Here is a 24,676-nt window from a genome sequence, read left to right on the forward strand (position 1 = left end):
ATTAGAATATTTCACAGTGCCAATGACACATATTTTTAATAAATAATATAATGGTGTAATGACTTGATAGTTGTCTAGGAGTCAATGACATCCTCAACAAGCAAGGTAAGCCACAAGGGGTTATTGCTAAAGAAGCTGGTCGTTTACTGAATAAAATCAAGATTTAATCTTTAGCGGAAAGAAAAATCATGCACAGAAACAGGAGATTAGTAGCCATGTGCCACCAGTGATCTTAACATGTGAAAGACGCACTATGTAGCAAGAACATCAAAGTGTTTTTGATCAGTTACAGTCTAGATGAAGAGTAAAACTCTACTGAAAAAAGACATGAGTGTTTCAGACAGTGTCCAAAAACAATGTCAGAACAGTCTTCCTAAAATTTACCAAGGCTACTCAAGTTGAAGCATGTAGATTTGCACATTAATAAAAATGTACAAAACCTGAAAATAAAACAAATATTCTGCAGAGTAAAGGCAAATTTACAATACAAGAACATAATGGGCAGTTACTGAAAAAGAAATCATAAAATGTGCATGTGTCTTCCTGCTTTAAAAACAACATACAAGACATGATTTTTTGTTTTTTGCAAATGGGTGCGCGAAATTTCTGGGATTTCTTGGGACGCACCTGCGTGTTAATGGTTTACGATCTATTTATGTTGCTCTTGAACGTTCAATGGCGCCCTCTAGTGTTCACTCTACACACATGCAGTCACCCCAACTTATAATTGCACAAATTGACAAAATATTCCTCACAAGTATCCCTACAAGTCATGATTTTGGCATAATAATTTAGCCTTATCTTTAAGGGAGCGTCTTTGTTTTCCCCTCGTGTTGAAACACGTGTCAAAAGACGTTCATCGCCTTGTTTTCAAATGCAACCCGCAAAAACCGGACTCTCCGTAAAGCTTTACAGGCTAATTAATCAAATCCCGTTAGAAAATAAAAGCAGAAAGCCGTTTAGAGACGTCCACACCAGTTAGCGGCCAGGCTGGTAAACAGGGGTGTGTTAGCGCTGCGCCGACATTGGCTCTCCGCTTGTCAATGTACAGTCACGTGGTGTCACACGGACGGCCATGTTTTCTGAAACACAAACAACAAGAGAAAAGCAGCAGCAGCAGCAGCGACTCGGAGCCAGCAGACACACACACTGAGCGACCGTTGGAGGAGAGAGAAAGGCAAAAAAAAAAACCAACAGATTAATAAATAAAAACACGGAGCACGATTTTTTTCCCTCAGAGTACTATTCTGTCGAATGAATACGTTTACAGTGTTTAAAAAGACCAATGCATACGATATATTGGCTGTAGAAGCACCGTGCAGAGCAGGAGTCTGAAGGTAAGCAGCCGCTTGTTCGCTCCTCCTTGGCAGCTAACAGGAGCTAACCGCTCCGCCACGGTGCCTCTGCCATGAGGCCTGCGCTTTCACTACGCCGTTTTTACAGCTTTTTAAATTGCAGCGTTGCTTATTTTTGGTTCGCGATGCATCACTGCAGAAATGAGCAGCGATATGCCCGCGGAAGGTGGTGTTGGGGCAGCTCGGCGGAGTAGGCCGGGGAGTCAGATTCCCAACAGTCCGCCCCCTCCGCCATCATATCTGGTGTCATTTGAACCGACACGCCAAGGCCTTTACGATCCACCGCATACTTTAGCGAGTTTAGGCGGCCAGTTGAATCTGGTGTGCAGCAGAAAGGGGATATTTTCTGACATTTATTGCTTGAAACCATTACTTTTACTGTCGCTTTGTTTGAATCCGCCGTAATTAGCTTATTATAGCTTGAATGTTAACTTAGCTTCGGTAGCTAATGTCAACATGAGTTATTTCAACGCTAGCCGTCGTTGGGACGCGTTTTACACCACTGTTTTGTTTTTAAGCCGTCTTCATTGAGTGATAGTTGTTAGTAAGATTTATACAGTCGGTTATCAGAGTATATTTCATACATTCAAATCATATTGTACCAGTAACGCCTCTGGCTCAGTGACCTTGATTTAGCTTTATTATTAAAAACTTTGTCGCTGTAGATACCAGCTAACCTCACTGTAGTCACAAATATAATTGTTTTATATCTTTTTGCTTAGTTTTATATAGTAATAAAAGTGACAATATTTGAAAGTAGTGTTACCTGGGCCACGTATGATAATTAAGTTATTCAACATTTAAATGAATGGCACCACTTAAAAGAGCAATGCTTCATTTAAATGGCACAAAAACAAAGTTATGCAGGATTTGACACTTTTTTATATCAATGGAAACTGTTCAATTTGTGATACATTTTTGGAACTGATTTAGATTGGCAGTGCCTATTTTGAACATAGAAGTAAGTTTGGTGAGTTTGTAATCGAAAACACAAGAATGTCCCCTCAGTTTGGAGATCTCTGATGCCTCGTTTCCAAGTATGTTATTTTATCATCCAGTGTACTCAGGAGAGACCATCAGTTGGATTGTCAATGGGCAGGTGGGATTAAACCCGCCTAATGTTGCGTCATGCTAATCAGTGGACTGTAGTGTGGCGCTGATAACTCCAGTCTAACCCTACCAGTGTTGTATGGGTCTATTACTGAAGGAATGGTTTGGTCCGGCTAGTCATTTGGGCCAGATTTACAGCGGAAACTTAAAAAATAGTGTTCTGAATTGCACTGACCCGTATTGTACCGCTTGGTAGAAACTGCCTCACATGTTAAACAATGTGACAGCTGGCGGTATGTAATGTAAATATACATAATGAACAAAATTCAAGTGTTTATTGTATTAAGTTTTCTTGTGTTTTCCTGAATTCTCCCGTTTTGTTTAGTGATGTTTTCTGATCGGTTGTCTATTCAAGCTGCTGCTTCGAAGAATACTGTGAATGAAAAAGACCGGTCTGTGATTTATTGATGGTGTCGTTCATTTACACAAACTTTGTCAAGTTGCAGTGCAGACACAAACAAGTGCCAGAACACGTTTAGAGCCATCATATATGAAACGTAAACGCTCTCCCACACATTCTCTGTTCACAAAGACCAATACACAAACCCCTGAAAGTGTGACTATAACTCGGCTTTGTAGTTGTGCTTTTAGAGGTTTGCGTTGATCACGGGTGAGTTCAGAAAGTGGTGACACTATGGAAATGCTCTTAACTCATCTTTGCCATCACTGTTGCTGGTGCATTCAAAACCTATTTAAAGTAAATAAATAATGCTTAACCTTGCAGGGGGGACAGGTGGAGCCTGGCGAGCCGCCGTGTTTATAATACTCTGGGGGAAATCCTGGTAGATGGCACTGTAACAAGCAATTCTCACCGGTTTTTCAACCTGCAACTTCGCACACTTTACCTCTTAGTTTTGAATCAACTATTAGACACAGTTTCAAATTTCCATGCATTTAATGAAAGGTGCTGGTGATTTTTTTATTATTTTATTATTATTTTTGTTTAGGATCTGACTTCCTCAGGTCCGGAACGTTTTGTTCCAATGTTGACAAGAGTCACTTTTTTCCGTAGTTTATCTTTATTGTGATCTTGATATGTGGTTATGTCTTAAAGTTGCTCAATGATATTTAAAATTTGAACAGTGGTGATGGTAGTCCAACTAGTTCTACTGGGGATTTAAATGCTATGGTGAAAGGTGAGGTTTTACCATTTTTATGATCATTTATGTCTTAAATTACACCAAAATACCTTCTAGCGGTGGAGAGCAACAACAAAAACAGTTAATAGTTTCATGCATTCTTTATTTAATATATAATGGGGACAAATGAAAGCAGAGATTGTTTGAATTGCAAAAGAGGAAACTGATCTAGAGCTAAAAGGTTTTTTAAATCAGACACTTGGGAATAAAGTTATGTGATTCTTTCAGCCAGCTAAGATATCCTTACATTAATACAGGTCAGGCTGTTGAAATGCAAAAAAAAAAACAACATTGCCAACGTTGCATCATTTTTTTTTTTTTTTTTTGATCTTTTGTTTCGGATCAGGTCAATGATACGACTGAAGTCAGGTAGCCTAAAATGCAGCATAATGTGATCAGTGGAATGTAATTATTTGCAATGAGAAGTAAAACATCCAGGGATTTCTTCACAAAATCAATGGAAAAATGTGTGTTTTGGGAACATCTCCCAAGACATTTGAAATATTCTCATATTAAAAGGGTAAAGTTTAAAGTTGCACCATAGTTGCTAAAATTAAGGTCATTTCAAGAGTTTAAAAGCATTTTAGCTCCATTTGTAACTCACTCAGTGGCAGTTTGTTTAGCAGGGAGTAGGTCAGCTCATTCAGTCCAGATGGATGGATCAGTAACAGGCACAGAGCGCCACCTGTAGTCAAACACCAGCAAGGTGGAGGCAGGCTCCTGGCATGGGCTAGTGCTTTTACCTTCTGAGGTTGATATTAACTTCCAAACATGCTGCCAGATTTTAGAACCTGCTTTCTTCAATCAGTGTAACAGGATGGAGTCTGGATTGTCAATAAAAATAATGTTTTTATCCTTAATCACATACATCTAAGTGCACTGTTTGCATTAAAGATGAGAAACTTAAAACATGTTCCTCTTTCACACCTGACCTGCACTCAATTGAAAACTTGTGGGCAGTTTTATTTTAGATGGGGAAAGTGTGTTATTCATTTAGTTGTGTAATGTTTTCTCACATTAATCGTTGCTCAATAATTGTGCGAATTCTCAGAAGACACACAGATCTCACTTTGACTTTCCAAAACATTCATGCCTGAGGTTTATTAATATGTTGGATTAACCGAGAGCACTGTATTTGGGGATTAATAAAATAATCCTCAAAAGTAAGACTTGCCTAATAATTGTGCACACAGTGTGTGATGGATACGCACAGATTAGAATTAAACTAGTTAATGGCCTATTTCGTGTCTTTGTGGTTTGAGGCGCCGATTTAGCTTTGGACTGATTTTCATTTTTGTTTTAAGGTTTATATCACATGCAAACCCTCGTGTTTTAAACTTTGAGATGTAGTAAACATTCATTAGAAAGTAAAAAACTACACTGCAGGTTTGAATCACAAGATTCCCTAACTTATATCAAATCAATGGAGAGAATCTGAAATTTGTCATCTGTATTTGACCTGCTAATGATCAGTCAGAGCAGAGCAAGGGAACATTGATCTGTTTTGATCACTGACAGTTATATTAATGTATTAAAATACCTGGTTGGTTAGCTTCTGAAGGGGAAAAAAAGTGCATTTTGCTGCCCCGTGGTTTGATTTTGGAGGTTGGTTTTCACCATCTTTAAGCTCCAGGCTGTTTTTAATGTAACTGTACATCTTGCCCATTTGGTGGCATTACTAGTCACAGTAGAATCATACATTTTCTCTGGCACTTATTGATTCAGTCCCTGTTTATAATTATTGCTCAAGGCAAAACTTTCATTTGCTCTCTGGAAACTTCTGCTTTTCTGGGGGTATGTGGTGCAAGCACACTCATCCCATAATCTCCCCTTTCAGCCACTTTCCAAGTTAATGTTTTTGAATCTGCTGAAATGTAATGTGTGGCTGTACGTATCAACATATTCCATCAAACACAGACACAGATGTGTTTAAGTTCACTAAATTAGTTCTTTATGACTTAAAAGGTTTGCTTAACTCACTTCTGCAATCATATTTCACTGAACTTCCTGAAAAAAGTGTTACCCAACTATTCCAACAAGGCGCCTCACATTGCACAAGACCCAACAGCGGTAGATGGGGGGAGAAAAGGCACAAAATACTACCAGCATTAGTCACAGCAGTTTTTTTTTTTTTTACCTGATTCTTCTGTTTTACATTATTTTATATCTTAAATGTTTCTGGCTTTATGTAAGTTGATGCCATGTTATTGTTTAGACATGAGCAACACTAATAATTTTAAAACTGATTCTTTATTGATGGAGTGATGGTGTTGTTTTCTCAGGGTTTCAGTAGGTCAGCTTTCCATTATTAAATTTTTTTTTTTCAGTGTTTAAATATGGGTTGGTGTTGCTTGCTGTGCACTACCGTCCAAACCGCTATCACAACGTGGGTATTTTGTATTTAAAACACTAGATTATGGATTTAAAGATGGTGCTCCACCAATCTGGGTTGAAGAAGCCACTTCTGTTTTGCTAAATGAGCTCAGCTGGTGAACAGCAGGTCAAATCTGAATTGTAAAAATCAAACACCATGAAATGAATCAAAACTGATGAAAAGCCTCAGTGTTCTCAGTTTCCGTTTGATGCATTAATGGGGAAAGTCTCTTAATCTGTTATCTGATTGGTACAAAACCACCATCTCTATCAAGAGCCATGTGGCCCAATTTATGTAATTTTATTTTTGTAGTTTTAGGTTGTTTATGTTTAATTGAATCAAAAATGTTTTTTACAGAAATGAGTTGAGATGTCAGAGCTTTTAAAAAGTCTGAATCATAAAAAAAAGACTAAAGAAAAACTTCAGAACTTTTTTTTCTATAATTTTCTATTTTTCTCCTCATTTACCACCATTTTGTCTCAACCGACCTCTATTGCATATCACTAAACACTTGTTTTTCCTGATAAAATTATCCCTTGCTTTCTAATTCAGAACATTTTAAAGTGTTTAACTCTGACATACAAGTCAGTTTCATATTAGTTTCCTAATCACAGGTTGGCCCTGTTGATGCTGAACATATAAATGATTCATACTTGAAATAACCATAATTGTGAAAGAATGAAATGCAGAAGAGGCAAAATCACAAACTGCAGAAAGGAGCGTAATCACAAATCCTTCCTTCACCGCTCCTTACAAACTCTTAAGTGTTCACGTTACTGCTAGTATTTGAAGTCTTTAAGTTTCTGTTGCTGCGTTCTATGCACAAATATGTATATCTTAAAAAAAACTTACCTTTGAAGAGTTAAATATTTTATGAACTAGGTTGTTTAATTTGGTCTTCATTTATCGTCTGATATTTTCTGGTATTAAAGACAGCAGACATGCCAATTCAAGTGTTTTTCTTTTGTTGTTTTCCATAAGTTTACCGTTTTCCCTACTTCAATCGTCTCTTTGTACCATAAGAGTTGCTGACCACTCCTTTTGGAAATGGTATACATTTTTTTGAGCTTCGTAAGCAGCGAAAGGTTATCCAGAACCATTGTTATTGAGTTGTACATCAGATAGAACATTTTAAAATTGGCACCATAAAATAAGGAAGTGTGTTGGTGTGTGTGATGCAGTGAATATGCAGTCATCTGGACCACAATCAGTGGGCTTTAGTGTTTCAAAAAAGGGGTGTTAATAAAGTCAAACCTACGTTGGAAAGTTGGGCGCTGAAGCGTCAAAAGGCCCGGGAAGCCCGGTCATTGTACCCGGCAACAGAAAATACCGAGACGCGTCTGCGCTTTCATTCTTACAAGCCAGTAAAATTGGGGGACTAAAAAGTCAACCTGGAGTCCAGCTGAAAGTCCAAATATGTGTTTTGTTTATTTTTCAGCTAAGTTACCGCCATTATCCTGAATGTAAACTGGATTGGAGTTGAAGGAACATGAGGATGTGATGCTCGGACCCAGTGGCATGACTTATTGAAAATAAGTTGCCTCGATGTTGTTTTTGTTTCCATGACATTTCTCAGGAATTATCCCCCGGCCAGCTGCCTGGCTTAAGCAGCAGCTGGCTCACAGCGCTACTGAAATAGGCCGTCTGCATTTCTGGATGGAAAATCTCCCTTTGAACGAGAAAACACGGTGCTTCGACCGAGCGGTTGACAAATGCAGTTTTTAATTTGTTCTGTGGAGAAATGCCACGGTGCCTTCCCCTCTGCTCAGCTCGCCATTGCTGATGAATCGCACTATGTCGGTGCTTCTGAGTGTCCCGGCCGCGCTGGTAATGATAGCATGTCGAGGCTTTTTGCCTCAGAAGAAACTAAAAATAGCAGTTTTGGTCTCATCTGGTGTAAATACATCCAAGTGTGCGTTTTATATCCTGGGATTTCCTTTTTAAATTTCTCCGATCCCGTCCCTGAATCTCTGCTTTTTTTTCCTTTCCAGGCGTGCAAAGGGAGGAGGACAGGAAATTAAGGAGCTACCTCAAAGGTCTCCGTCAATCCACATTTCAGCTGGAGCGAGAGGAGAGAAGGCGCAGAGGAGGAGAGAAGGCCGACGAGGAGCGCGAGTCGTGCCTGCTTTTGGCAGCTGTTCCAGCAGCCGCTTGTGTTGTTTTTCGGCTGTTCAATTATTTTTTTTTTTCCTCCACCTTGCGTTTCCTGTTCTTTTTTTGACGAACTGGTTCATATTTTTAACTTTAATGTGAGATACAACTGCTGTAAAACAAAAGAACGGAAACATTATATCTTTAAGAGAGTTTTATTTTTGTCCATTGTCAATTTCGGAAGTTCTTTTTGTTTATTTTTTGTTGTTTTTTTATGTTTTACAACTGTTTTCAGCTGTGAGTAGCAGGAGCTTCCATTCTCCAAACGATCATCAAAAGCCCTTCCTTCCTTAGTTAGGACCTGATAACCTGGTATTCCTCAAGCACCTGAAACTGGCAGCTATTCTCTTGGTCTTTGTGTGTTTGGGGAGTTGTTCTGTGACCACAGCTTAAGCACCACTCAGCCTTCTAGTCACCTAAGCCTAACTAAATCCAGCCAGCTCTAGCCTGGTCCAGCCCAGTCCAGCCTGCTCCGATTATTTGGACAGGGTAAGAAAACCCGAACGACTCATCATTTTGCTGTTTTTATTTGTCCGAGATATGTGTTGAAGTGTATATTTTTTCCTCCTCAGATACTCAGTTCTGTGGGGACGTGAGGAATATGACTGCTGAGACTCTAAACTTCGGCCCAGAATGGTAACTACTGGTTCACAGTTCTTGCATCAAAAGTCCAGTTCTGTCCATGTTCTCGCATCGTTACTGTAGGTTTATCCTTTTTTTTTTTTTTTTTTTTTGAAGTGAAATAGTTTTGCTTGACACCAACCGAACATTCAGAGACTTGATTTTTGTGATGGTTTTACTCAATTCATCAACATTTCAAAGGACAACAGCTTAAACATCTTGACTGAAAAGGTTGAGGCAGAAGCGTTAGGTTTATATTCATGCCAATCCTACACATGAAAGTTCTCCTTCCCTTGTTACCTCCTTCCACCCTTTCATCATTTCCTCCTTTCCTCCCCTCTCAGTCCTCCTTCTTTCTTGTATTTTCCTGACTCCATATTTACATGAACAGATTTGTTTTTACCCATACTGGCTCCTGAGTTTACGTGAAACTGACAAATTATAAAAAATTTACTCAAAATGAATCAATGAAAACAATGGCTTTGAAATGTAGCTCAACAGAATCATTTTAAAAGACAAACTAAAATGTGTAGAAACCTTTTTTATTAACAGTAATGGTTGATTTTTAGTTAAAGTCTTATCTAAGTCAAAATGGAGGTAGGTCTTTGTGTCGCTGCTCTCTCTCCCTCTGGCTGTGTGTGCAGCCGTGCTGAGCGAGTCGGTTGGGGTTTTTAGTGGGGGTTATCCCTCCGTCTCCATCGCCCTGGGACTTCTGTGTGCGTTCCTGACTCTCCGCCAGCCTCACATAATATTCCCCTCCTCACACATCTGCAGCAGCTCTCCTCGCTTTAATCCAGCGACGGAGCCGGATCAGCGCGCGGCGCTCGCCGCTAACAGCTGCCCGAATGTTTACAAGGCTTTTTATGCCTGTTGGCTTTCCAGAACTATTCGCATCGTTTGAGGTTGTGCTGCCTGGCAGCGGTGCGGGCGATATGTCGGTCACTGCGGCTCAACTCAAAGTGAAAACGATCCGCCTGCGAGGGTTTAAGGTTTGCTGGAGCAACTATTACAAAGAAATGATGTTTAGATTAAAATGTGTGGAAAGCATTTCAGTCGTTTCCCTTTCATTAGAGTAAACACAAGTGGAGAGGCTGAAGTCACCTGGAAGTGTTTGGAGCTGCTCCAGGATTCCCATGCAGCCTGGAAAAGTCTGGGATTTAGTTTACTTCCAAATAGAAGAAGAGTATAGAAAGACAGTAGTACCTTCTGTCTTTTCCTTTTTTTCTTCCTTCTTCCTGTTTGTGCATTTCTTCCTTCCATTTCTTTTCCTTCCATCTCCTTCTGCCTTCCTTCCATTCTTTCTTTCTTTTCCTTCCTTCCACCTTTTTGTGCCAGTCCTTCATTTTGTGACCTTCCTCCTTTCTTCCGCTGCCCTTCGTCCTTCCTTTTCTTCCTCCTCTCCTTGTGTCCTCCTCCTCTTTCCTCATAATAAACCTGAACAGCTGCAGATAAATCTGGATTTTCCCAGCAATAATGTGTAGGAATGCTGCCTCTCCCCTCAAGATGCTGGTCGCCGCCATCCAGCCTCTCCTGAAGCTCTCTTTACCTTTTCCATTCCTCTCCACCTCTGAGCCGCATCTGGTTCTGATATGAGCCTGCTAATCAATGCCAGCCTCTGTGCCGGCGGTGAATGGAGCCATTGTTAAGCCCTTGGAAAGCAGCCCACTTGTAATGGCTTATTAAAATGAAATCTTCAGCTTGGAAAGCCACTATGTCTTTAGAGCAGAGCTGAGTGTGTCGCTTGAATCCGACAAATTAGCACAGGATGGATGGATGGATGGGAAAATAAAGACTACAATAAATGACAGAGGAATGCAACTTGTTTCATATCTTTGATTATGAGAAAAATGATCAATGTGTGTGTTTTTCTTTCTCCAGGCTTCGTGCACTGTCCAGTGGGGGGAGTGTGACGTCTCCCCCTCCTTCCCCCGCCATGCCAAAGTACAAGCTGGCCGAGTATCGCTACGGCCGAGAGGAGATGTTAGCACTTTATATCAAAGACAACAAGGTCAGAATGTTGTACATTAGCTCTGTTTCCTTTTGGAAACAAGAAACCCAGAGACCTACAAACTGTTCTGCAGCGCAGAAAGGCCGCTTCTATTTTTATTTTTATTTTTGTGTCTCTGCAGGTCCCAGAGGACATGCAGGATAAGGAGTTTGCTGCTATTTTGCAAGATGAGCCCATGCAGCCCCTGGCACTGGTGCCTCTCACCGAGGAGGAGCAGGTCTGCCTCCTCACACACACACACATCCGCACACACACACACACACACTCTCTCTCTCTCTCACTGATAATCTAATGTTGGCACGTTCCAATCCTTGTTTTATCCACTAGAGCCACTAATCTAAAGAGAGAGCTCACATTTCTGACATTCTTTCGCCTTCCTTCTTCCGCTCTGTCTGCAGAGGAACTTCTCCATGTCCGTGAACAGCGCGGCAGTGCTGAGGCTCATGGGAAAGGGAGTTGGAGGGCCAGCACCCGCGGGAGTCGTCCGTGGACGAGGGGCCGCTCGAGGTGGGCGAGGTGAGGTCATACCTAAAGCTCTGAGAGGTCATACCGGCTCTTCAAGCTTAAGAAGTTTTAGGCCTCACAGCTTTCCGTGCTTTATCCAAACTTGGTCTGAACTTAGTGAATTTCAGAAGTTTTCAGGTTTAGTCACATTAAAAGGAGGTTGGACTTTGGGTGGGGGTTATTCCCACTGGCATTTTTCATGAAGTGGTTGTAGGAGTAGAAAATGTTTTCCAGTTCAACAAACCATGTTTAGAAGTGACCTAATTAGTTAAATCGATTCGATCTGAGTGTAATTGAATCTCTGTATAAATGCAGCTGTTTGGTGAAGGCCTTAGAGGCTTGTTAGAGGACATTAGTGGACAAATGGAGGAACTCAGTGAAGACGCCAAACTCATGGTGGGAAGCTGGTCTGATTTGAAAAGAAAATTGATGCAGCTGGAATAAAACCTGATTTGTATTATAGAGGTTTCTACATGCAGTATAAAGATGATACTAATCGCATGAAAGAGTTAAGAAAAATCCACATCACTTGATACAGTAAGCTAAACATATTTATAAAATTGTTAAATTAGATTATTAAAGGTATTATTTCATAGTACATGTTGATGTAAATAATTGTCTTAAATTATTTAACATTACTGCACTGAAACCTGCAGAAGCCCTGTACCAGATCAGAAATAAAACCGAAGCAGCTTAACTTCAGAGCACTCAGGATAAATCAGCCAAGGCTTCCAACATCAACAGTGTGAAACGCCTGGCTGAAACTACAATAGCTATTATTTGAGAAAAGTAAACCAGTTATTTAAGGCAGCTCCTCAAGTGTTTGTTTCCTCTTTCATCCACCATCTTGAACCTGCACGCTTCCTCTCTGCATGTGTAAATAAACGTCCTTTAGTCCCGCCACACCTGCGTGAAACCTCTGAGCTTCAGGAACTCACCTTCTCAACGCAGCGTAAACACTCGGCCTCTGCTCCAGCGGTGTGTGAGACGAGCTGCTGGTTAAACCGCAAATAACCTTCTCAAAGCCGAACTAATGTCAAATATTTGGTTTGGCTCAGTTTGAGAGTTCATTTCATACCAAAAGGATTAAAATCTGTTGAGGGGGGGGAAAAAGCAACAATGTGTGGTAAATGCTTTCAGAACACCAATTATTTACGCTAACCAGATGAACCGAACCGAGTTTGTTTTAACCGATCCAAGGATTTGCAATAACAAAGTCTCACTGTTTATATAAGGAAATATTTGTGGCTTTGCAGCAACAGACAAAGCAAAGTTCATTCTTATAGACTAAACGGTTCTGAGAACAGAGAGGGAGAAATTCCAAGTCATCGTCATTTTTGGGCAGAAAAATATCAAAAATAAACTCCCACATGTACTTAAGATGAGTTTTAAGTACAGAGATGAGTCATCTGTCAGCATGAGAAATTCAATAAAGGAAAACAAAGCTATTTAAGATTTAAAAAAAAAAAAGATGTATAGTTTGTCAGATTAAAATGTCTTAAATTGATTTACAAATTACAAAATACTCAAATGTCTTAAATTTTATTGTGGCAGGACTATTTAATCTCTTATGTAGTGTTTTTTTTCTCAAGGACATTTTTCATCAGGCAGACATTTGAGTCACCTGCAAACATAATCATTGTGTTTTGTGACTTGAGGTGGTTGTAGCTACTGCTAACTAGCTGCTAGTTTTTCCATTCTATTGAAATTTATCGCTGGTTGGCTGACGCTACTACTGTGTAAAATATGCAGTTACCTTTAGTACCTTCCTGTTGCTCTCCAGGTCTTATGTTTCCTAGTCAATGGTCTTAAAAGATCTTAAAGAGTCTTAAAAGATCTCTGTTTTGTGGAAACCTTCAGAAAGCCTCTGTGGTACTTCAACGTTCTCACGAGGAGATGAATCCATATCTTTCATGTCTCTACCACCTTGTGAGGAAGGCATCATTTGCTTCAGGAGCGAAATGCGTAGTGCTTAAAATATCAGGCTATCAAATTTTGATCCAAACAGCTTGTTTACATCTAGAGCTCTAATCTGAGCCAGAGCGACTTTGTTGTTTTCCAACTCTGGCTGTTTTTCATGTGTTCTGTTGTGCATTTTCTCCGGCCGTTAACCGTACTGGTGTGTTTGAAACGCAGGCCGAGGCCGCGGCGAAGGGGGATTCTACCAAAGAAGTATTGAGGACACAGAGGTGGGATTTGGTCGCAATGTCCGAGAGATTCATCGCAGCCAGAGCTGGGACGACCGGTAAGAGAAAAACTAAATGGGAAATAGTTCAAATAAAGTTTTTGGGTTTTTTTGTCCTTGGAATATTTTGGCTCGTGGTTATCTCACATTCGCAGGAATAATTTCCCATTTACCTTTACTGAAATTATATATTTTCTTCGCTCATGAATACAAAATAATCATGTTGATGCTTTGATCCAAATTTTCTCCTCCGGCATAAAAAGCGAGTAATGTTGTGGCCTTTATCTCCTGTTTGTTCCGTAACCGGTGCAATTTTCCTCCCATTTCCCGCCTTTCCTCAGGGGCGAGCGACGGTTTGAGAAGCCGCTGCGGCGGGAGGTGGGGCGGCCCAGTTTCGAAGAAAGCAGCGGTCCCGTGGGTCCCGTAAGGAAAGAGTACACAAGGGCTGACAGCGACAACTGGCGCACCCTCCGTGAGGAGCAGGAGGAGGACGAGGGCGAGCCAGGAACCAACTGGAGGCTGTCCGGATCCCGCAGGGACGGTGGGGAGACGTTCAGTGAAACCGCAATGCTTTTTTTAGGAGGAAAAAAAAAAGAAACTGCAGTTTTTGCTTTCAGATACAAATGAAAAAAGCTTTTTATTACTTTAGATTATTGTGTTGCCACAGTAATTGATTTCAAGTACAGTTAATTGATACAAAGCCTAAAAAGTATAAGCACTCTTTTAAGTATTTTAACGCATATATTTATTAGAATAATCACATAATGCACAAAAATGAGTAAACTCTTTTTAATAAGAACAGGCTGATTAAACATGCGCGCTGCAAGTGCTTTTATTTATTTATAAGTTAACTTGATGTGCCTATAGTGAATGTTTTTATTTGCTTTGCTGCGTGGCAGTCCTGCACATTAAGGGGTCTATACTGACACCTAGAGGTTGTTAAGAGATTTTCACAGCACAAGTTGAAGTAAGTTTCATTTAGGAGTGCTGCAAGTATGGAAATTAGAATCGTTTTTTTCCAGATATGAATTAACATTCAAAACAGTTTGGTACCAGGATGGAAAAATATGGAAATAGAGGATTTTTTTAAAGCAGTTTCCAGATCTAGTTTAGTCAAGGAGTGCCAATATGTCAGATTCTGTTCAGTTATTTTTAAAAATGCATATACAAAATGAAATTTTGGAACAGTTGGGAGTTTTAAGCAAGAAATTGCTTGTCCAGCCAAAGACAGTCATAGACATTTACTTACATCATGTAGCGAGTTGCCATGACAGTGTTTTCAGGAAGTGGCACTTCTTTAGAACGGACAAGTTGATTCCTCCACCCGTAGATGTTTTGAGGTTAAATGCATCTCAGATTTAAATTCTAAACTAAACTGCTGCTACCGCATCAGACTAATTGTGCGGTTTTCACCCTGTGGCTTCTCAGACGGTGGTCCTCGCTCAGCAGGCTGGCGGGACCACAGCGGTGCAGGTGAAGGTCGGCGAAGGAAGTTTGATTTTGACTTCCGGGACTCGGAGGGTCACGGCGCTGGCCGCCGTCGCGCAGGAAGCGAGGGATTGGAGGACGACCGGGACGGCCTGCCAGAGTGGTGCACGGATGAGGAGGACGGAGAGATGGGGACGTTCGACTCCTCTGGAGCGTTCATGCCCTTAAAGGTACGTGTGGGGAGGAAAAAACCTTTCTTGATTCAGCTATTCTAATTTTTCAAACCTGGAAGTTTTTGTTCATTGATGTTGAATCAATGCTTTGCTGGCCTTTACAACGTGATTTGTAAAGGCCAGCAGTGCTGCTTTTAATGCCACCCACTCGGGATGAAATTATGAAATGAGAATGAAAAGCTTCTTGTGACATTTCATGATTCATTCAGAGAGTCTTCTACTGGGACAAATCTTCAGATAGAAGTGTCTCTTCATTTAAAATAAACCTACTTCAGAGCTGTAATAATACAGATCCTCTCCTCAAGTATTTCTAATTCTTTTGGGAGAAGGAGGTTTTGATTGATGGTGCTGTTGCTGTGCAAATGTTCCCCTAGTGAATCATGCGACTAGTTTCTGAAGCCAGTTTTCAAAAAATCACAGGCTGTTTTTATTTCCTTTGCAAAGCTACAATATTCTGTGCACATTTATTTTTTATTAATCCAATAAATCTGGATTTTCTCCCTCACATTTTTTCCTTTTTACAATGCTGACCTCCTTCCCGTATCACATAACGCGCCCTGTGCCCAGACAAAGAGCAGCCGAAACACAAGTCGTTAAATTTTACGACATTCAAATTATGGGTGCACCAATTGCATCCTGACCTGCCTATTCCGATTTTGGTTCATACCAATCTTTTTTTTCTGAAAGTTACTCAGTTGGCAACAGAGGAGTGACTATTGTTAACTGTCAGTGAAAAAAAAAAAACTCACAGCAGAGCAAAAGGGTACAGTAACTTCAGACCGGCTTCACATTTCAGTCGATCACTGATCTCCCAAAATTAAGAAAATCTGCGTCAATTTATTGTCGCACCCTGACTTAAGTTGAACCTTTTGGATTTTTGAAACAAACTACTTTTTCTATAAGTTTCGTTTTCACAGATTGTACATGTGTAAATATAAACAAGTTGTATCAACATGTAGAGTAGACATGCTAACCTTGGTTCTGCTGCCTTTATGCCTTTATATTGTCATTCTTAATGTATTGAAGTGGGAATATTTTTTTTCTGTCTCCAATATTCAGATCTGTGAGTCTGAGGTTTGTGACCTACTTATTTTTTTTTTCTTTCATTCCATTAGAAAGGTGGAAAGGAGACAATCCTGGAGGAAGATTTGGACTTTAAAGGCATTGAGGAGGATGACGAGGACGATGGCTTCCCTGATGCAGAGAGGAACAATGGAGACGGAGATAAAGACAAGGGTACGTAAAAATAAAACAGAATGCCTCATAACCCAGAGAGAAATAATAATAATAATAATAATAATAAAAACAGGAATCTTCATTCAAACTCTGTCTTCTTTTTGCTCCTTTAGAGAGTAAAGACTCCCTTCCTGCTGCCGGGGAAGAAAAGATGAAGCCAGCACCACCGTCCTCTTCCTCCTCCTCCCCCCCAGCCCACTGTGCCCCGCCATCACTGGAGCTCCAACCAGAAAGTGCTGGTCAGGTGATGGAGAACTCTCAGATGAACAACAGCCACTCTGTCAAGGCCGGCAGCGCCCTTGCTGATGGTGGGTTTCCAAAGACAGAAACTCCTGGATGTTTTTTTTTTTAATTATTATTCTTAGTTTGTTCAATCTGAAGTAACTTCTCCTTGGATTTAATCTGAAACCAGATGTTTTTATTTAGGTTACAAACTAAATAAGAATAGGTTCTGATTTGTGTCTCTGGTCCAACATGTTTTTTGTCGTCGAGGATCGAGTTTAGTTTTGCTTTGGTATATTTTTATCCCCGTCTTCTAACACTCTGGTTATTGTTTTTGCTGGATGGGCCCCGGAGCCGGCAGTCGGCTCTGCTCCTCCTCATCAGAGGAGCTAAAAATAGCCTCCATTGTTGAACTGCTTGTTGTTTTTCTGTGTCAGACCTGGCCTCGGTGGGGGTCTCCAAGGCCCAGCTCAGCCCCATCCTCGCCGCCGGCAACGCCTCCACCTCCTCCTCCAGCCTACCTCCCCCACCCTCCTCCTCTGCTGCTCCGCTCCTCCCTCCTTCTGGAGGAGACCCCGAGGACGATGAAGGCCTGAAACACTTGCAACAGGTTTGGATACCAAAATAAACCGTTTGAGTATTTCCAGCGTTGAGGTTTCAGCCAGCCTGACAGGTGTGACTGTGGGCGGCTGAGAGCCGGGCTGTTTGTGTAAACAGGAGGGTCCTTGTTGCTGCTTCCAGCTTCAGGAGGAACACACAGTCCCAAACACATCGGCAGCATCAGGAATGCGATTAAAAAGAGTGAAATGAAAACAACACGGCTCTATTCCCAGACTGTTTGGAAGCTGTTTTAGTTTAAGAGCCCAGTCGTCTCAAAGCTTCTGGAAATGTGTAGCTCATCTATTTAAAGTAAAAAGTATAGAAAATGCAAATAAGAAGATGGAAGACTGTTTCTTTCTGACTTCCTCTATCATATACTTCCTCTAGTCATTCCTTTATTCTGTCCTTTTCTATTCTGCCTTTGTTTCTCCTTAATTTTTTGTCCTTCCTTCCTTTTCTTCCTTTGTCCTTGTGTCCTTTCATACCTTTTTTTGTCTACCATGACTTTGTATCCTTTTTTCTTTTTTCCTCTTCCTTGTCTTATGTTCCTTTCTTTCTTGCATCTTTGCTTTTTTGTCCATCCTTCCTTATTTCCTTTCTCTTTGTCCTTGTGTCCTTTCATTTAGTTATGTTTTGTCGACTCATGCTTTGTCTTTACTTCCTTGAGTCCTACTTTCTTTCTTTCACCATCCTTATGTCCTTCCACCTTTACATCCCACAGTGATGTTGTCATATTTAAGCTGCATCTCTCAGATCTGCAGCATGTTGTTCCTGACATTTATCCACTTTAGATTTTATGTCAGAATAAACCTGTTTTAAATTTGCAAGGGATTAATTAGTGGAATTACTGTGACAAAGTTATTGGTTATGGTTTAGTTAATGATTGATCATCTCCAAGACAACAAGATATCTTAATGGATTCAGTTTATTTAAAATTACATTTAGCTCCACAGTTGTTTAAATTTTGAAGTGACTCGACTATAGTTTTAAATATTAACCACCATGAAGCAATCTATTATTTTCTTTTATTTTGTTCTGAACTCTGCTAGAGGGGGCAGCAATCCCCCTCCTCAGATTACTGCTGCCTAATAAAGTCTAGAAGTTGTTTGTTGTAAAAGATTTCCTCTATTCAACTGGAATGTTAAAAAGCTGCAACATATCTTACACAGAGCTGATGGTTGGGGTCAAATAGAAAGTCCTGGCTGGTTGGTTTTAGGGTTGCGCGGTGGAAGCGAATGTTAAGTACTGACCCTGTTCTGACCCGTGTGCAGGAGGCAGAGAAGATGGTGGCGTCGCTGCAGGACACATCCATGGAGGAGGAATGCTTCACGCATTCTCTGCAGCAGCAGCAGGAGAGCCGGAACACAGCGGCTGCTCTGCCGCTGTCTCACGAAGCCGCCATGAAGTGGTTCTACAAAGACCCGCAGGGAGAGATCCAGGGTACGGTTTCACCAACGACATCACCTGTGATGGTTACTAACCTGAAGCTTCACCGTCGCGCAGCCTGACCTGTGGGTTTCCTCTGCTCTGCAGGGCCTTTCACCACGGTGGAGATGTGCGAGTGGTTCCAGGCCGGCTACTTCACCATGACGCTGCTGGTGAAGCGGGGCTGCGACGAGGGCTTCCAGCCCTTGGGGGACGTCATCAAAATGTGGGGCCGTGTGCCCTTTGCCCCCGGGCCCTCACCGCCGCCGCTGCTGGTGAGGCAGCTCCCGCCGACGCAGCGCCCGCAGAGCAGCCGGGGGCCCGCTGGGACGGTGGGTTCCACCTCAGACTGCAGGGTTTCTTTCCTCTTCAGCTCAGAAACAGAGCAGGATGTTTTTCTCACCAGCATCATGTCGATAACGAGCTGATGCCGATGCATCAGTTCGTTATCCCGATGCATAGCTGTAAAATGATTTTGATTCATTAAGTTTTTGAAGATTACATTTTTGGAAAATCTATATCTTTTTCCCCACCACTGCACTCTTTAGGTTTTCAAAGTTCAGAGTGATTTCAGCACACTGAGGGCGGCCATCTTTTTTAACAAGCGTGTTTTACAGCTTCTATTTTTTTTGGACTTTGAATTCAGGTCAGCTCTACTGCAAAATACAGGCAATAAGTTGATTTTCTTACTTTATTTTCTTATTTACATCAGAATATTGTTTTAATTATACCAGAATTACATGTCGCTTTTACAAAACCCCCAAAAAGTACAAAACATTAAAATGAGGAATGTTCAGGATCTTGTGAAGTTTGGTAAATGTTTAAGTATTTGTATTCTGTATTATAACAGTAATTTGAACTGATTGTGTAATTGAGTTTTGAAGAAAGATCTGCACAAACTGAGTTAGAAATGTCAGATGATGAATAATAAGTTTTCTTCTCATAGAAATTTTCTTCAAATTTAAAGATTATTTTTCCCTGCAAATTGCATCTTTTTTCTGCTAATAATATGACCATATTCTGGTAATTAGACAAAAGTTCTCGTAAAACTACAACTCCCAGAGGGATAATTTGAATAAAAGCCACTTTATGAAAATATTTTCTTTACTTTCTTTTTTTATAAAGAAAGTGAAGAAAAAAATCTTCCAGCCCTACCCTAATATTAAACTGAAGGATCTTTTATTGTGATATTTGTTTAATTTTTTTGTGTCATGACAGCTGAGTCTCCATGTTGGATCTTTCAGGGGAACCTGGACCAGGAGCGGCTAAAGAAGCAGCAGGAGTTGGCGACGGCAGCTCTCTATCAGCAGCTCCAGCAGCAGCAGCTATTCCAGCTCATTAACAGGTTTCCTCTCAGTTTCCCTTTGAAATAAATCAAGTTTTATTGATTGAATTGGATATTTAATGACTTAGCTGCCGTCTCCTGAGCCATTTGGACCTGTTTGTGTGCTGCAGGTGCAGTGAGCAGGGTATGATGCCTTCGATGAACCGGTCGATGTCAGTGCCAGATACAGGGCCCTTGTGGGACATGCATACCTCAGCTTCACAGTCGTCAGGTACAGTAGGGACCGTTTGCTTTACGATGCAAGCAAAGCATCGGATAAAATATAAACTTAAGTGTTTTTATTCTCACTCAGGCGGTGAAGCCAGTCTTTGGGACTTAACAATGAATCCTAATACTCAGGGTCCAACTCTTGAACAGCTTCAGAAGGTCAGTTCTACTCAATCTGTGCTGCGATTGTTTTGGTGTTGACATACAGAGAGTGGCTGTTGTCGTATCGCCCAGCCGCAGTTTCCGTTCAGGCATGTCGAAATGTTTCTTTAATTTGGTATTTGCCCATCAGCTCCAGGAGAGGCGAGACGCCGAACTCAGGGCGAAGCGCGAGGAGGAGGAGCAGCGCAAGAGGAGGGAGGAGAAGAGGAGGCAGCAGCAGGAGGAGCAGAAACGGAGGGAGGAGGAGGAGCTCTACAGACGCAAGCAGGTGAGAAGGAGCAGCTTTAACATGAGTCTAAGCAAGAACTATTTTAATGAAACAAAGTAATCAGATTTATTTTGAAGGAACTGGATTTTAAATCTGTCTTGCAGTAACACTGAACTATTTTTCAGTTTAAAAACATTCTAGAATAAAATAGCAGTTCTGCTGTTTAAAAACAGTAAAACAAAAATGTTTTGTGTGTTTTCTGCTGGTAGCGTCAGCAGCAGGAACTGCTCATGAAGCTGCTGCAGCAGCAGTCGCCCCAGCAGCAGGGACCTGCAGTGGGGGGCTCAGGGTGGAGCAGTTCGCCCTCTTCTGGCCTCTCCAAGACAGCGAAGTCTCTGACCATGCTGGAGATGCAGGAGGCCGAGCGCATCTTAAAGCAGCAGCAGCGAGCGCAGCAGCAGAGAGTGAGTTCCTTTTTTTGGCATGAATGTGGGACGTTGTTGGAAACCGAACACACACCCACACATCTTGTTCAATATTTGCCTCGCAGCATCCTGGACTGTCCATGGGGAGCTCTTCCATGGGCGGGCAGTGGGCCGACGGCGTGGGCATGTGGAGCAGTCTGGAGGGGAAGGGAGGAAGCGGCGGCTCCTCCAGCAGCATGGGGATGTGGGACGAGGCGGTGAAGAACCAGGGTGGCCTGCGGGGGAACACCAACAACAACCTGGGCTTGAAGAACAGCCGCAGCAGCCCCTCTCTGACGTATGGCACGCTAAACAGTTCACTCTGCACCAAATGAAATCCACTTCTTCATCACAGATCCTTTTGTTTTCTCTCATTGCGATCAGTACATGATGCGCCTTTTGTTTTCTCTCATAGTGATCAGTACATGATGCGTCGTAAGAGAACGGAGGACGAGGAGAAGCTGCTGAAGCTGCTGCAGGGCATGAAGCCTCAGGACGGCTTCACCACCTGGTGTGAACAGATGCTGCACGCTCTCAACACCTCTGCCAACAACTCCTCTTCCTCTCTGGATGGTAGGAACGCCACCATGTTACCCATTAAGCTTTGCCAAGAGGCGGGGAGAGTTCAGCCTAAATTTAGCACAGCGCATTGAAGACTCGTCATTATTATCTACACTGTTGCTGCTGTTGATTGCAGCCCTGCAATCCTGCATTTCAAATTGTTTTCTTAGCCCGGCTCTGACATTTCGTGGATGTAGAGTCGTCTGCTGAAGATGAATGACGTCAACGTAGAAGTTTGAAAGAAACTGAGCTGAAGAAAAATGATAACTTTACATATAAGGCTGCAACTAATGACTATTTTAGTAATTTATTAATTCCTCAGTCATTCTGACAATCAGAAACACATTAAAAGATACAAATAAACACATAAACCAATTCCTTTTATAAATTATTTCATTAGTAAATGTGATCCAGGTGAAGCGAACACTGTCAGTTTTGGCTGAAAGGTTTTTATCTTGAGTGCAAAATGGATATACTTTTGTACAGTTTTACTAAATTAAAACTCTGAATTTTTTTGTCAATCAACAAATGGGCTTTTTTTTATTTGCTCACTCCACTTGTCAGCTAATTTGATAATTGATTATTACCTGGACAACAGACCACCTGCAGGAGAGTCGTGGTGGCAAAGTGTCAAACTCAGATTTCATGAATAAACAGGATATTTGTCTGGTGGTTTGTTCAGGTAGGAGGAAATCAAGACATCTGCAATTTGTAGCTTGGAGGTGTAACAATCTGGCTCTCTACTCTGTTTCATACAGTCAGAGTTGATGGCCATGAATATCAACAGTTTGCAATTGACTGCAGAATAAACTGGTTCTGCTGCCTCGAGTAACCATGGTCACCGTGTGTGTGTGTGTGTGTGTGTGTTCAGTCGCCACCATCGTGGCGTACCTGAAGGAGGTGGAGTCTCCCTATGCAGTGCTGGATTTCATCCGGTCCTACCTTGGGGACACAGTGGAAGCCAAAGAGTTCGCCAAACAGTTTCTGGAGCGACGTGCCAAACAGAAAGCCAACCAACAGAGACAGCAGCAACAGGTACGGCTCTCCTCGGCCCCGAACAGCTTTATGAACCATGCATTTCAGAAATATGACACACAATAAAAGGAGATATTATTATCTTATTTTCACCAAAATCTTGTTGAAGTAGAAATATTCTATTTTATTTCTAGTAGCTGGAGAGAATAACATGTTTTCCTAATATCATTCAGTCTTGCATGCAAAAATATGTTGATATACATATTCAGCATTAATTTTGATAATTGATAATTTTGAGTGTGAAGTCCTGATATATGAAAGGATAAATCTAGGTTAAAAAAATCTATTCCAGTTATTCTCTTGGATAAAGTAATTTATCATGTTGTATTGAATTTATCAGAACATGTAATTAAATGTTCAGAAATGTTTTTATGTCCTTTCTGGTTGTTCATTTTCCAGCTATCAAAAGAAGTGGGTGGGTTGAACATGAACTTCCCTCTGCAGGTAAATATGATTAAACCAGCTTTCTTTATTTCCACATGCTCACAGTAATAGACAGTAATGACTCAGTGGTTTGGTGGGATCTTTTATTGCCGAGTTTTCACAAGGCTGCTGCATATTTAACTGATAACAAACAAAAACACGAAGGTTACATCAGATATTCTAGTTTTTAAAGCATGTAGCATGAAATGAAGGCTATTAGAAAGACAAAAATGTTCTTTTATAAATGCATATATATTCTATTTGTTATAAAAGAGTTCTAACTGATAGAGTTGAGGTCATGTGGGTAACTTCTGGTTTATTTGTTTCACTCTAAGGACTCAATGCGAGGTATGAATCCAAGCACTCTGCAGTCCATGTTTCAGGCCAACCACATGGGCAAAGCTGGTCTGTATGACAACCAGGGAGGAAAGATGAAGAAGAAACCACCCATGATGCTGCACTCTGATCCCAGCATCTTAGGTAAGCGACACCAGCCTCTTTGATTAGATTCAGACTGAATTGGGCATGGGCTGTATTTTAACTGGATGAGACATTCTCTGTTTCATTGTACTGCACTGACAGTTTGAGATAAACGCAAACATTCTGTTTTATTTCCATAAATGTAAAATTGGCAAAAAGAAATGGTATCACTTTAACGGAGAATTACATGATAGTATATTAATAATGTCTAGTATATTAATTTAATAATTTCAAAGTTGATTCTTGCTCAAAAGGCTGCGCACAGTTGGGTTGACTGGATTGTTTCTTTCACACACCCACACACACTTGTGTTTTCTCTCGCTGCCACACCGGGAGCATCAACACCAAGACCAGCAGCCTGTTACAAAACCCAGGCATATTTTGCTAACACATGTAAACAGAGGCTTGAAAATGTTGCACAAAAGGCAGCTTTTTAAACAAAATAATATTCACTTCTCCTTTCTCTGTGCAGCAGGGCTGGATGATGCTTTTTAACTGATATGTGTAGTATTTCCATCTGCCCACAGAGGTTTGCGGTTCTTTATGATTACCGCAGAAAATCCAGTTGATTTTTGTCGTCTTTAAAGATTAAAACACAGAGAATTAAATATAATTATTTACTCATTACGCTGTGATGATTTTGTCAGTGAAAGTGAGCAGGGAAGCCTGAACTTTAACTTCCTGGTCATGATGAGTAGAAAATGACTGCAGTGCATAATAAAATCAGTCCATGCCCGAATTCATTACAAAACAGTGTCAAAATTAAGCAATATAAAACGACAAATGTCAGGTGTGCGTTGATCTTGTAGAAACTGTGATCTAAGCGTTGCGTTGTGTGTGTCCCCTGCAGGGTACTCATTCCACAACACGGGCGAATGTCTGAGCATGAATGAGATGGAGATGGTGGAGGATTACTGATGTGACGCAGCGCAGCAGCAATAGCTACCTGAGGCCTTTTCTGTCTTTTAATCAGACAAACCTGATGACGAATGTGCACTGCTGGGGAACCGGGGGTAGGGAAAGCAGGGGGATGGGGAGGGTGGAATCGGTTTGGGTCGGGTTCTGTAAGGGAAGGGAGCAAAGCATGAGAGAGGGTGAAGGGTTAATCCCTTTATCTCCCTCTTGTTGTTTAAAAAAAAGAAAAACAGGGCTCCCTGCTGCACCAGTTGATCACTAGAGCAGGGGAGAGGGGGGTGAGCC

General features: G+C 41.3%; 1 protein-coding gene across 2 annotated transcripts; it reads left to right on the forward strand.

The window, feature by feature from the left end:
• Positions 1–1,083: 1,083 nt before the first annotated feature.
• Positions 1,084–24,676, forward strand: gigyf1a (GRB10 interacting GYF protein 1a). 2 transcript variants are annotated; one of them, XM_055051107.1, is made up of 25 exons: positions 1,084–1,337; positions 7,970–8,618; positions 8,702–8,765; positions 10,629–10,758; positions 10,880–10,975; positions 11,157–11,274; positions 13,399–13,507; positions 13,789–13,988; positions 14,876–15,105; positions 16,224–16,344; positions 16,458–16,652; positions 17,004–17,176; positions 18,438–18,606; positions 18,700–18,923; positions 19,836–19,936; positions 20,047–20,147; positions 20,229–20,302; positions 20,436–20,573; positions 20,783–20,977; positions 21,064–21,275; positions 21,393–21,550; positions 22,410–22,573; positions 22,973–23,017; positions 23,332–23,476; positions 24,327–24,676. In XM_055051107.1, the coding sequence occupies exons 3-25, from the start codon at positions 8,731–8,733 to the stop codon at positions 24,392–24,394; spliced, it is 3,201 nt and encodes a 1,066-aa protein (XP_054907082.1). In that variant the 5' UTR covers positions 1,084–1,337; positions 7,970–8,618; positions 8,702–8,730; the 3' UTR covers positions 24,395–24,676. The 2 variants fall into 2 exon arrangements, with proteins under 2 accessions (XP_054907082.1, XP_054907083.1); XM_055051108.1 differs by having other exon boundaries at positions 11,157–11,265.

Source organism: Poeciliopsis prolifica, unplaced genomic scaffold, assembly GCF_027474105.1.
Source record: "Poeciliopsis prolifica strain line A6 unplaced genomic scaffold, Auburn_PproV2 SCAFFOLD032, whole genome shotgun sequence".
Taxonomy (NCBI): domain Eukaryota; kingdom Metazoa; phylum Chordata; class Actinopteri; order Cyprinodontiformes; family Poeciliidae; genus Poeciliopsis; species Poeciliopsis prolifica.